At 36.6% G+C, this 13323-nt stretch overlaps 1 protein-coding gene across 1 annotated transcript in view; it reads right to left on the bottom strand.

Moving 5' to 3' along the window:
• The window catches only part of Elp1 (elongator complex protein 1), a 67387-nt gene that overhangs the window by 50402 nt on the left and 3662 nt on the right, over positions 1-13323 (bottom strand). The window contains exons 2-9 of the mRNA XM_083140980.1: positions 12340-12562; positions 11769-11921; positions 10772-10934; positions 9669-9854; positions 8838-9052; positions 4457-4668; positions 3341-3456; positions 628-876 (exon numbers count right to left, since the gene is read on the bottom strand). Coding sequence (XP_082997106.1) covers positions 628-876; positions 3341-3456; positions 4457-4668; positions 8838-9052; positions 9669-9854; positions 10772-10934; positions 11769-11921; positions 12340-12486 — 1441 coding nt within the window. The 5' untranslated portion in view covers positions 12487-12562. The remainder of the gene's footprint in view (positions 1-627; positions 877-3340; positions 3457-4456; positions 4669-8837; positions 9053-9668; positions 9855-10771; positions 10935-11768; positions 11922-12339; positions 12563-13323) is intronic.

Below are 13323 nucleotides of genomic sequence, written 5' to 3'. Positions count from 1 at the left end.
GAAGAATACACACAGAAAAGAACAACCTAGAATTGTTAGGAGATGGGATATGGAATGCAAGTTGGTAATATATGATGAAATACTTAAGAAGTATGATACAGAAGACCACAGGAACGATACGTTTCAACAGAGATTGATTGGTTTAGTTTATTTTACTTCCCATTTCTGCCACTTTTTGGCTAATCAAGAAGATGAGGATGAATGGTGATAAGCGTACAAAGGACAACACACAACACGAGCCCCACGAAGTATTATACTGGTCACTGGCTGTGAGTGCAGATGCCAGAACCTCGTCTGCAAAATACAGTCCAGAGTGTACTACATGGAAGGGAGGTTTAATTTGGGTGTCTTTGCAAAGGATCACCCCCTTACAACCCATTTCAACAGAGAGTAGGGGTAGTGAAATTACAGGACAGAATAGATCACGCACAGGTGAGTTGGTTTGGCCATGTGAAGAGGATGGGACAAGAGAAATTACCAGTGAAATTCCACACTGGACAAGAGTAGGAAGAGACCATAAGAAAGATCAAGGTGTACGGGGAAAGAGTGGGCTGTGGAAGTTCAGAACAAGCTTCCATTAATTGCATAAATACTACATATATGCACATGTTAAGCTAATGTACTTACTTTGAATAAATAAAACAACAGTTTGATCATTCAAAATCACACAGAGATTATTTGGGTTGTTTCCTGGTGGATCAACCGATTCTATATAGCCTGAATCCTCTACAACAGTCGAGTTATCGCTGGAGTCCTTTTGCGAAATGGTCCCCGGGGCGAAGGCAATTTCACTAACACCTGATGGAAGATGAAGCTCATATGCACTTATAGGTGGCGGGACCACAACTTGTCGAAATGGTGTGAGCAAAACCTTACCTACAGAAAAGTGAAACAGTCAGAAAGCACAATTCCACAATGAGAATATCCAGATTTTATAACAACTATGGCAAAAACTGATTTATTTAAAAGGTACAATGCACGTAAGTATGGATTAGTCATTAGAGCAATGGATATGATAGAGAACCAATTTTTTGTTAGGACAGACCGATATGAAACTTTGGTCAATGCTGATGCATAGGGGCATGCATATTTCGTTTTTGACGAAAAAACGAAATTTGAAAAAACACATTGTAGTGTTAATTTTTCATGTTTTTGAAAGGTGTGAGATGCATTTTGTGACCATGTTTTGTCACGAAATAATGCGAAATGAGCTGCAAAAAGCGAAATTAACTCTTAAACACGAAATTTACCATTTATATACCGACGCGACACTTTCTGAAGTCTGAAGTATCCTGTGAGTTATGCAATTCCCGGAAAATTGATTAATTCTGCTGTTAATATTGGAGAAGCAAAAATGGTCTCCTTTACACAGAAATAAACTTAATACTCTTATAACTACATAAATGTGCTATTAGAAGTGAAATGTTAATTCTGTGGAATAAGTGTAGTTTTTAAATCAAATTTAGGATTATATTCACAATTTTAAAACCAAAATGTCTTTTTATATACAACTTTTCATCCAATTTTTCACCGCTATAACACCGATATTTCATTTTATTTACCGCTTTTGAACCCGAAATTGACTCCGTTTTTGTACCGAAATTTTGCTTTTTTATTTACCAAAAATATGTGCCTCTACCGATGCAGTATTAATATAAAATTTTCTGATGCCGCTAACTGATATTCCAGTGATCCAGTATAATTGATTGATTTGCTTAATTTTACTTTGCATTTTGTGCCACTTTTGGCTAACTTGCGAAGATGGGAACGAGTGATGATATGATGAAATTGATGAATGGACACTCACAAACATGCATGCCCAGGCGAGGATTTGAACCTGAGACTGCTGGCATCGTAGCACAATGTGCTAACCACTCCACCAAGGGGGGCGGCTGGTTGTTGAAGTATCTCAATGGTTCACTGGCCTCTTCAATAAACGTATGTTAGCAGGTGAATGCAATGTAAAAGAAGCTGCACAGATGTCTACTTTGAAACAAACTATGGCATGTAGATTATATGTTTATCTCCTTCAAAATTATAACAAAATGGCAGAATAATGCACTGAATTAAGACATTTATGATATATCAACTGATACCAATAAGAGTTATGATTAATCTGTCCCACACCTATTACACTATGATTTCAGCATCACCGCCTTGTAATCAAGGGGTCTCGGGTTCAATTCCCGGTGGAGGCACATAGTGGTTCAGATCCTACTTTAAAATGTAAGTCCAGTCCCAATTAGCCTTACTGTGCATAAAGTGGACTTAAAACACTAAATCAATCAATCATTATGATTTCAAAATTTTATGAGCATTAAAATTATTTGTAAATGTCTATGAACCACAGTGATCATTTTGTGACCTTTGATTTCTTCCCAAATAATTAGCATTCTAATTCATTTTGCCAATCAAATTCGCTGGCTTTTACAGGTTTTCTAACTATTTCCAAATACATGTGTAGATCATTCTCTAGTTGTTTAATACTCTGCACCTTTTACAGCATATTTTTGCAATTGAAATATGGAAACCCTGCCTCTTACTTTAAGAGACTACTGGATTTTTAATATGCCAAGGGTTTGTTGAAAAAGTTGGGACTCCATCATAGCAATTGCACCTACTGCAGTTTTCCTTTAAAATATATTGATCATTTCCCAGGAGATAATCATTTAAACATGAAATCCATTTCATCTCACAAGGTCAATTGTGTGCCTAAACTGGGAGCTAAGGACAGTTTACTTCATCTTGGTAGACAAGGCTTAGTATTAAGAGGCCATAGTACAGGTGAAAAAAATGGGGGCCACTGACCCCCTCCCCCTTTGATTGCCACCACTGAACAAGGTTATTGTAAAAATAATGAATACTATGTAATTTGCATAATTTCCCAGACATTTAGAATCTGCGGAAGGGTCCAATGGCATTTATGAAGACTCCAAAATACATCATAACACCTGAAAAGCATTGACTGGTATTGGTGATTCCAACTTATGATGCTTTTCGATAGGGATACCAATAACGATCAGAATTGGCTTATACCTAATTATTAATATTAAATACCCTTGTTGTGGAAAACATATAAAAAATACATTCTCCAAACAACTATGACATTGCTGGACAGTTATTTCAAAAATATTTTTTGCAAAATTCCCTTGCATTTTCACAGATTTCAAGGCCAGTGGAAAACCTAAGAATATTTACAAAAAGATACACTTTTAATACATTTAAATGGAGACTGGTTATTCATACATCAACAGTACCAGAGTCCATAGTTATTCTAACTGTATTTTTATTCCCATTTCATCCTTGAAATACACTATCGGATTGCAAGTTAACTACTTACAGCCGTCAATCACTGATACATAGGTGTCATCTTTCTCTGTTGTACCACGGCTGCAGGTAACTTCCCATTTCCATTCATATTGCATATACAATGCTCCTTCACAAAATATATGGATCCTGAGTACAAAAGTATGGCAGTATAGTGAAAGGATAATCACAAAAGATTGCATACAAGACATGTATTTGCTTGTATTTGTCAAAAGGTTGAAGAGTAGGATTTTTAAGATGAACAGTATGAACCTTTGAAAATATGTATTTGCTGATTTGCTTTAAATATTTTTCACTCTTTAATTCAATGTTGTTGTAAAGTCAAAAATGTTAATATAACATACTGAAAAAATAAAGGTACTGCTCACTAAGGCTTTTGAGAAATTACAAATGTTCAGATTACGTGGCAGGTAATTAATATAATATGTAATCTTGCCACGAAAGCCATTCAAAAATGGCCTTAGTACAATTTTAATGCAGTTTTGTATGGGAGTGGGTAAAAATCGATCAAAATTCCCTGAAATAACAACCCTTTACCCGGGAACCATGAAAGGTCACAGAGCATCAGTATGATACCTAAGCATAGGCATAACTTGACAGGGGCAAGGAAGGGATGAACCTCACCTCCCAAAAAAAAGAAATTCAGGTTTACTGAAATTTACAATTTAAGGAAATTTTTTTTAGATTTTGAAAAAAACACAAAAGCCATTGACCAAGGCAGTTTTATTAATGAAAAAAAATAGCACTATATACCTGTATCAGGGTCTTCTTCAGACTAAGAAACAAATTCAAATCTGTATCAAATTCATTCAATAATGTGAAGAAGATCCTGATATACAGTCGAAATGTTATGTGCGTAGTGTTTTTTTCCTAAATAAAAAAAAACTGCTTTGGTCAGCAGCTTTAGTGTTTTTGTAACATGGAAACAAGGCCATTGGAGATTTCGCAAAAGTAACATTTATTTAACAAATAATCCTGGACACTATTTTTATGGAATGGAAAACTTTTTCGATTCTGCCGTCCATCCCCCAAATATTAAGCCCCATGTTATGCCAATGTACTTAAGTATTTATAAACTATTAGAAGCTACAATTGAAAGATTGAAAAGAACATAAGATATGTCACTAACCTGTTTGACTTTTGCATATCCCAGGATACATGCGTCAACTTCCTTTCCTTTGTAAAATCAATAGTTTTCTTCAAATACCAATGGTAATTGTTAACTGACCAAAGTTGGAGGCAACACTTAAATGGCTGAATGTCATCTTGGTCTTTATTGGAAATGCTCTCGCACAACACTCCAAGTATTGTTGACTCAGGATTCCACAATATTCTCTTAACCTTCAAGAAAACAATTATCTAGTTTACTAAAAGTCAGCAACTTGGCTAGTTTTCTACAAAGGAGATTATACAGTGAATATAACAACTACTATGCCTTCATTACTTACATGAAATTTAGAAATTCCGCACTTCCGCATTGCAGAAGTTAATGGTTAAATCCTATTAGGCATTGTACTGCTTGAACATGTGTCCATAGCGTGGTTGGAACTGAACGATGTCACTTGTCAACAGTTTAAAGTGTGACCTGAACAAATTATGTGCCTCCACCGGGTATCAAACCTAGGAGATCCCCCCAACCACAAGGTGAAGACGTCATCACTGCACCATCGGGAGGCAGGACCAATTGTGTGTGTCCCCTGAATTTAAATGTATCTGTTAGCTTTCCAAGCCAAAGTTTTGTCACGTTTCTCTCCGATAATCAGTGTGGGAAATACTGCTATAGAGCTAATTTCGATGAACAGCATGTTATTGAGAACATACCTATGTTGTCAGAACGTGGCACCTATCTGTATATCGAGAATATCAATATTTGCTTCTGTATGGGTGGATGTGTTGGGAAGAAAGATTCATATTCGCTTCCTTAGTTTGCCAAGGTGTTACATGATAAACAAAAAAGTGCAGTGTGTTGATAAGTATTACTAGTGTTGTTATAATGCTGTATTTGCAAGGTAAATGAAACACAGACCCTGGTACAGTCACGGACACTGACGGCTTGTAACGATTCCATTGAAAGTCAATGTACAAGGTATGAATTGAAACTAATGAGCCAAGTGATATTACTCAAAGTCAGAAAATACTATTTCAATTCTATCTATGGCAATACGAGAGCTGCTGGAAAAGTTTCTGCAATCAATGTGAAAAAAGACACGTGAAATTCTGGGAATGGCTTTATTGTTTTTCAAAGCATTCACCCTTAAGATCGATACACTTTTGCATACGCTAAAACCAATTTTGAAAGCATTTTTTCCACTCTGAAGCTGATACCTCAGAAACCGCTTTTCAGAATGCATCTAACAGCTGCTTCAGGTGACACAAATCACTTACCATGAATCTTATTTTTCATGTGTGGGAACATAAAGAAGTCATTAGGTGATAAATCAGGTGAGTACGACAATGAGTCATTAATTCGACATTTTTACTGGACAAAAAATCAACAGTTTAGTGTGCTGAGTGGGAACTGGCGTTGTCGTGGTGAAGAATAATGTGACGATTTGGGTTTGTTTTACGCAATTCATTCTGGCAAACAAATTGTTGTATACCACTCAGCATTTACAGTCCTTCGATCTTCTAAAGCTATTGTTGCTACATGTCAGGTATAACCGAAGAAACAAGCAACTCCTCGAACGAACAACTTTTATTGGTTTTGGCTCACTTTGAAACACCCAAACAGAGGATTGCTGATTAGTTTCAGGTTCGTATGAATAGATCCAAGTTTCGTCTCCTGTAACGATGTAGTACAACAAATTTGACTTGCCTTGGTTGAATTTTTTGAGCATTTCTTTCCACCAATTTACACGAGCCTGTTTTTGAGCTTCGGTCAAGTTGTGTGGGATCCAATGGCTTGAAAGTTTCCATACCTTCAGATGTCCATGCAAAATCGTATGTATTGCTTTCATGTCAATGTTCAAGGATGCCTGAATCTCACGATATGTCACATGCCGATCTCTCTCAATCATTTCACACACAGCATCAACATTACTGGCAACAACATATGTGGATGAACGACCTTCACAAAATTCATCACTGAGAAATGTGCGACCAGGCTGGAATTTGTAAAACCAATTGTACACAGTCCTATTGGATGGTGCTTCATCCCCAAAAGTCAAATAAAGTTGCTCGATGCATTGTTTCAGTGTTAACCTACATTTGAAATCATAAAAAATCATTGCCCGAAAGTGTTCACGAGAAATTTCCATTTCTTACACGAAACTACTTCTTCAAACTGCTGTGAAAAATAAACAAATAGGCTTAAACAAACAATCAAAGATAATTTAATCATAAAAAAGGTATATTTTTCAGATTTTTATAATAGCGGAACACTAGCGCCACTGTTGGTGATAGTTTGCAGAAACTTTTCCAGCAACCCTTGTATCTAATTTAAACATTGTTGTTACTTTTCCACATAACATCCAGATCAGTCAACACATCTGCGGCACCGTAACGGCAGCTGGAAAATGCCACTCTTGTAGAAGTGACGACATGACCACAGGCGAACCTCATCCTTCACCTTGGCACCCATCTTGAACAAATCTTGTGATAACAAAGAGTCTTTCTTTATGATGTCATGTATAGCAGTGTCCAATGTTTGGATACAATCCGGTTTGCATTGTTATGCGTTGAAGCTGTTTTCGGTCTGCCACTACAAGGTTTATCAACAACGTCTGTTACCATCTCTAAAATGTTTCACCAATTGTTTCACTGTAGCCTCTACTGTAGCCCATGGAGGCATCTCCACAGAAGTTCAGTCAATGCTGATGAATTTCTGCAGCTCTAACATTTTCACTAACAAGAAATTCCATGATAGCACGTTGACGAAACGAACTGTCTGTGGATGCCATTTTCCTCCTTGCAACAGCAAAAATGTGCATGCGCTAGCATGTGGTTCATGCAGTGGACAACAGATAGCTGTACCTGCCATACATGTGGTTAAAACCGAAATGGTCAAGCCCTGAGCGTAATCAGACAAGGCTTAAGACTTTCAGTATGTGCCTTGTACACTTATATGTACTATTCTTTTGTGAAAACTAACTTGTGCAGAAGTGTGAAGAGGTGATTTTAACTGAACTTTCTCAAAAGATGTGGGAGTAAAAGGAAAACATTTCCATCTTCAGTGACAAAAGTACATGATTACCTTACTTGAAACTCAAATAAATCTATGCACTCTATTTTGTCCTCTATGACAAACAGTTCTCATTCAATTCAATTTTATGTATATATTAGAACCAGTGCTTTTAAATTCAAATATATTGTACAATATTCAATTTGCACTGAACTACAAGTAGACATACATCCTCATGTATCATATATAACATAACATAAACTGTGACGCAACAGCCATCGAGGGCCAAGGTCTACCTACTAACTGCCGGCCAACTTCCTCATGCCTCAGCAGAGGTGAGAGATCCTCAAACCCGTTACAGGGTGAAGTGTGGTCAGCACAACAAACTCCCAGTCATTATTGTGAATTTCTATGACTGGATTATACTATTCATTCGTAGCTCGCCAATTTCCTCACAATTGTGGGTGGGCGGGCCACCGGTCCCATACACAGGCCAAAATCTCGGAAGAAAAGTTGTAATGTTATACTTCCAACCAGGCGACTCGAACCAGTGGAGACTTTCATATGTAAATATTAGGGATGGCCCGATATGAAATTTTGGCTAATACTGATAAAGCACCGATATAAAACTTACCAATAACAGATATGGTTATTGACCTCCTTAAAAACTGCATGTTACCAGATGAACCAAGCTTTTGCAATGCAAAACAAGCTGCATATTTATAGACATTTACTTTTAAAAAAGTATGGAATGCAAATTATTTACATAGAATTTTCAGCGAAAAAAGCAGGCTCGACCAGGACTAAAACCCGGGTCTCTGGCATACCGTGATATATCTTTACCACTGAGCTACCGAGCCAGCCTGGCTTTGCCTGATTTTTCGCTCAATGGCACGGTATGCGAAAGACATGGGTTTGAGTCCTGGTTGAGCCTGTTTTTTTTTTTGCTGAAAATTCTACTTATGTGTTCCTAATTTAATGGAAATTATTTGTATATGTCCATAAAAATTATAACAAAATGCAGAAATATTCAGAGATATTAACAGCTATATCGGATAAGTAAAATTATTGTTAATTTTACCAATAAACCAATATGCCTATATCGGCAGATACCAATAGAGCACCAATTAATCTGACCCATCCTTAGTAAATATGCTTGGAAAAAAACTCACAAGTGAAATATAAAGAGTGTAGTTTCGAAGAAATGAGATATTTAGTCATGCGTTACTCGTCCCAAAATCAGGAAAGAGAAATAATCTTGTTATTTTCTCACACAAAAAAAACTGATACCTTGATGCAGTTGCAATGTAATGGATGCACAACTCTGCTATTATTATTAACATTACTGAAATTCAAAGTATACACTAATAAATATATAAGCTGATTTTACCTGAACTTCTTTGGGTTTGAATGGCAATGTGAATTCTCCATGTCGGAGGCCATTTTTCTCAAAAAAGGCCAGTTGATGTTTGTTCGGCAGCTGCTGGGACGTTGCGATAATACTGCCAGAAGGCTTCCACGACACTGGCTGTTCTAGACCATTCACGTCTTCACTCGTACACTGGAGAACTCCTTCCCTGTCGAAGATTCTCAAGTGACGTGCACCTGCGAATGAAGTTAATGCAATTTATACAAAGGCAAGTGTGTATATGAGACACCATCTTTAAAATAACAAAAATGGCAATTTCAAGCTCACTTGAGTAGTGTTGAAGCCTTAAAGTCATTTTGTAAATAACAGTTTATACCTCATGAAAATTTGGACTATATACATTCTGCCCTGCAATATTTATTGGACTTACGGTTTTCATTTAACTCATGTAATTTAATGGACTGACATAAATCAGTCAGTCTAACCAAAGCCTCATGAAAAAAGCTGAAACACTGCTGATTCAAACCTTTTTAACTTGTTTAATTTGTACTTAATTAACCTAACTGCTTTCAATGGAATGATCTCTTAGCTGCTATTGTATGATTAACTTGGTTCAGTTTGTTTAAATCCACTTTACGCACAGAAAGTCTAATCGGGACTGAACCTACAGTTTCATGTAGGATCTGAATCTGCCTTGACCAAATCTGGGGCCTGTTGATTACAAGACGACTATGCCATGGAGGAGGCATGTTAACAAATTGTGTTTTGGAAGCAAGGTGCCCTGAATTCATGTTAAGGTTTATATAACCTAAAAATAAGAATGTGACGACATAAGCTTTTGAAATCGCTCACCTGCATTGGGATTAATAGTACTGACTGCAAACAACTTCCCATCTCCTCTCCAGCTGATGCAAGATACACCATCATCCCAAGACAATGCAGGCTCAATGGGGCTACTTTTCACTTTTGCGCTTGTCTTTCCTTCAGAGCCATGGAACTGAGTTTCCTTTTTGCCCCAACCAACAGTGATAAACTGTTCTAGAAAATAAAAACAGATAGTTTTACATGTATAACAAACAACAATAATTATGTTTATACTTAATGAACTGCTGACAAATTGAGATTTTGGCTGAAACACCCCACCGGCAACAAAACTTCCATGACACTCAAAATTCCTGCACTTACAGGTATGCATATTTACTGTATTACATTTTTAACATTGTAATTTTTTTTCATGTTTTTGAATGCTGTGAGGTACATTTTCCTACCATGTTTTGTCGCAAAATGAACTGCAAATTGTGAAATAAATCTTAAACATGAAATTTATAGTTTATTTACCGACAAGACATTCTGAAGTCTGAATTATTCTGAATTTTGCAAATCAAGGAAAATTTATTAATTCTGCTGTAAATATTTGACGAGCAAAAATGGACTCCTTTACAAGGGAATAAAATTAACATATACTCTGATAACTACATAAATGTACTATTAAAAAGGAAATGCTTATTTTGTGTACTAAGTGTAGTTCTTGATCTTTTATTCACCATAACTATGTGGGTGTAATTATACTTCTCACTAGAGGACAGATGCATATCAGCTAAAAATTACATATTTAAAGATATATTTCACTAACTGCTCTCACCAACATGCATTTATAAGCAGAATAAACTTTTTTTCATATATGCAACTGCCACGCAGTATTGGAGTAATAGTTCGTAAAGGACAATAATAATAATAAATTGCAGAAATGGTAATAATAACAATGTTAAGTGGTCAATTCTTGATCTCACCAGCAACGTTCCATGATTCAAGTCCTCGCCAGACATGGATGTTCTTTGAGAGTGTCCCTTCGTCAATTTCACTCACTCATCCTCGTCACAATTAGCCAAAAAGAGGCAGACACGAAATGCTAAATAACAAAAATGGAAAAATAGGAATAAAACGTTAATATTCACTCTGTCCAAATTCCTCTTGATGAAGTCCAACCTCTGTGATTGGATTAAAATCTTCCGTCATTAGCAACAAATGGTCTTCTCCCGTGATTAGGGTGAGCAGTTCCTCGTCTGGACTCCAAACCATAGCCTTTATTCCACTCTCAATGCACCCCACGTTCTGGACCTGTAACCATGTATTTTTCATTAATTAATTATTAAGTATAAGTATACATTTCACGTTACTGGGAAAAAGACAACTATGAGTGAAAAAGAAAACATGCAAAGCTTTCATTTTTAAAGCCATTTAAGTTGCAGATGTGGCCGCGGTGGCTCAGTCGGTAACGCGTCTGACTACCATGCTAAAGGTCCCGGGTTCGATCCCCGGCCGGTTCAAATCCGGGAACTTTTCTAACGATGGAAGCGGCCCCGGCGCCCACCCAGCGTCGAATAACATGGGTACCTGGGGGAAACCCTGGGGGGTAAAGGCGGTCAGGGGCATGATGCTGATCACATCACCCCCACTCACGACCGGATCAAGAAAGTGTGGGGCGTTACCCCCACACCCCCTATATGCCTTCATGGCGTGGTGCTATGCACAGGGGAGCACTTTTACTTTTTTTTATTTAAGTTGCAGATTAAAATTGAACCTTAGGATCAAAGATCCCAAATAAGGTCAACAGATTTGACTAGATACTTCGAAAACTGATGTCGACCCTGATTTTGAGTGCAAGTGAGGAGTTATTGGAACAAGATAAGGCAACCTCAAGTCTTGATGAATGGGAAAAATAATTAATGGGACCTGATATACTAACATTCACATAAAAAAACTAGATGAAATAGTTTTTAGTACAAGGAAACTAATGTGTACAAAAAAAAGTTCAGGCTTCTATATCTGTCTAGTATACAACTTAATTTAATACTAAATAATCGTTAAAGCCTACATATGAACAAAACTGAAGTTTAAGACAAAATATACATGCATATGCTTATGTATATTGACAAAGTTCTGAGTATATACCTCACTACTGCTTAGGTGATATGTAAAAATATCTCCATTCTTCATCGCAAGGCACAATGACTGCAGTGTTGAAAGAAAATGCATTCCGATGATTTCTTTGAGTTCAGATGGTTTTCCATGTCCTTCTTCAATCAAATCGATGCATGGGAAGACCTTTTGGGGCAAAAATTAGATTTTGAGAATTAGGTTCAAGCAAGGGCAATAAGAATATATTATGTAATGCACATTTCAAATTGTACTACTATGTAATTCTCACCCACATAGCCTACATAGATAAAAAAAAACCTTCCGAGCCTGAATTGCACTTTTAATTAGAACCAAGATAGCATATTTCTGATTTTACACATTTTGGCACAGCAGATGCCTTTACTTTTCCAGGTTTGTCAGACAATGTAAAATAAGTTTCCATACTGATTTCTTATGCACTGATGTTCTAATAACACAAAGTTTTAATGATAAAAGGCACTATTCCCTCAGGAAAATCAAATTAATCAAACATTTGGAAAAAAAAAAATATGGAAACATTTTCAAAATATAGAACCTTTCTCATGAAAAACAAAAATAAACTCACTTCCTCTGAATTTGGCAAAAACTTCACCACCTTTCCTTGACAATACACAAAAAGAGCATCGGTGAAGGTATCTGTGCAGAAAGCTTCTACTTCACGAACTTCAGGTATTGGGCACCAAATATGGCGGAAGAGGTGAAGATTCTTCATGTTGGATAATCAAAAGTTCTTACAGCAGCAAATTCTGGGTTGGGCCAATCTGAAATCGTACGTATCACCAGTATTTCTATAAATAAAATTAAGACAAATATTAGACCTGTAATTAATTAATTATACATGAAAATATAGGTTCTTACATTACAACCAAAATTATAATTTACAATAATCATACTGGCTTAAGTCCTTGTACCTGAATGAATAAGAAAAGTTTATAGTCTTCAGATTTGTGCACACTGTTCACAAGATATTTGAGCTGCTCAGGGAAAAGTATCTTAAAAAACAACAAATTATAGTGGAACCACAAGCAAAACAACCTGCGCAGACCCGAGACTCCTGTGCACCGTACTCCCGCGAGGAGGGGAGAGGGAGAGTGGACCATGCTTCCTTATGGCCCGAGCTGAACAGAAGAAGGGAAAGCTGAGCAGGGACTTTTCGTCCAAGGTTATCTTCCTTGTGACGATCTATAGCAATGGAGGTTCATAATTTTTTTCCTACATTTTGAACTCTGCATGCATAGTGAATGGAACTTATTCACCCTGGTCTGATATTGCAGTAGTTTATTTCACGGTTAACATGCATCTCCATTAGGTTAGTCAGTCCAGTGCTTCTCTCCAAAAAAATGATCTACGGCAAATTTCTTTGGTAATAATTTTCATTTTCAGTTTTATAGTTCCACACATCTGACAAATAAACAACAATTAGTTGGATTTCATGATATTAGAATTTTTAAATTGTTGTGTTAGGAGTGCAAGGTTTAAAATTTAGAATTCCCAAGTCTTTACATCTTTTTTTCTTTTAACTATGTGTGTGCATACAAAGAAATTTCGC

Source organism: Lepisma saccharinum, chromosome 19, assembly GCF_977018435.1.
Source record: "Lepisma saccharinum chromosome 19, izLepSacc3.1, whole genome shotgun sequence".
NCBI classification, from domain to species: Eukaryota; Metazoa; Arthropoda; class Insecta; order Zygentoma; family Lepismatidae; genus Lepisma; species Lepisma saccharinum.
This window is presented reverse-complemented; position numbering and strand designations above follow the sequence as displayed.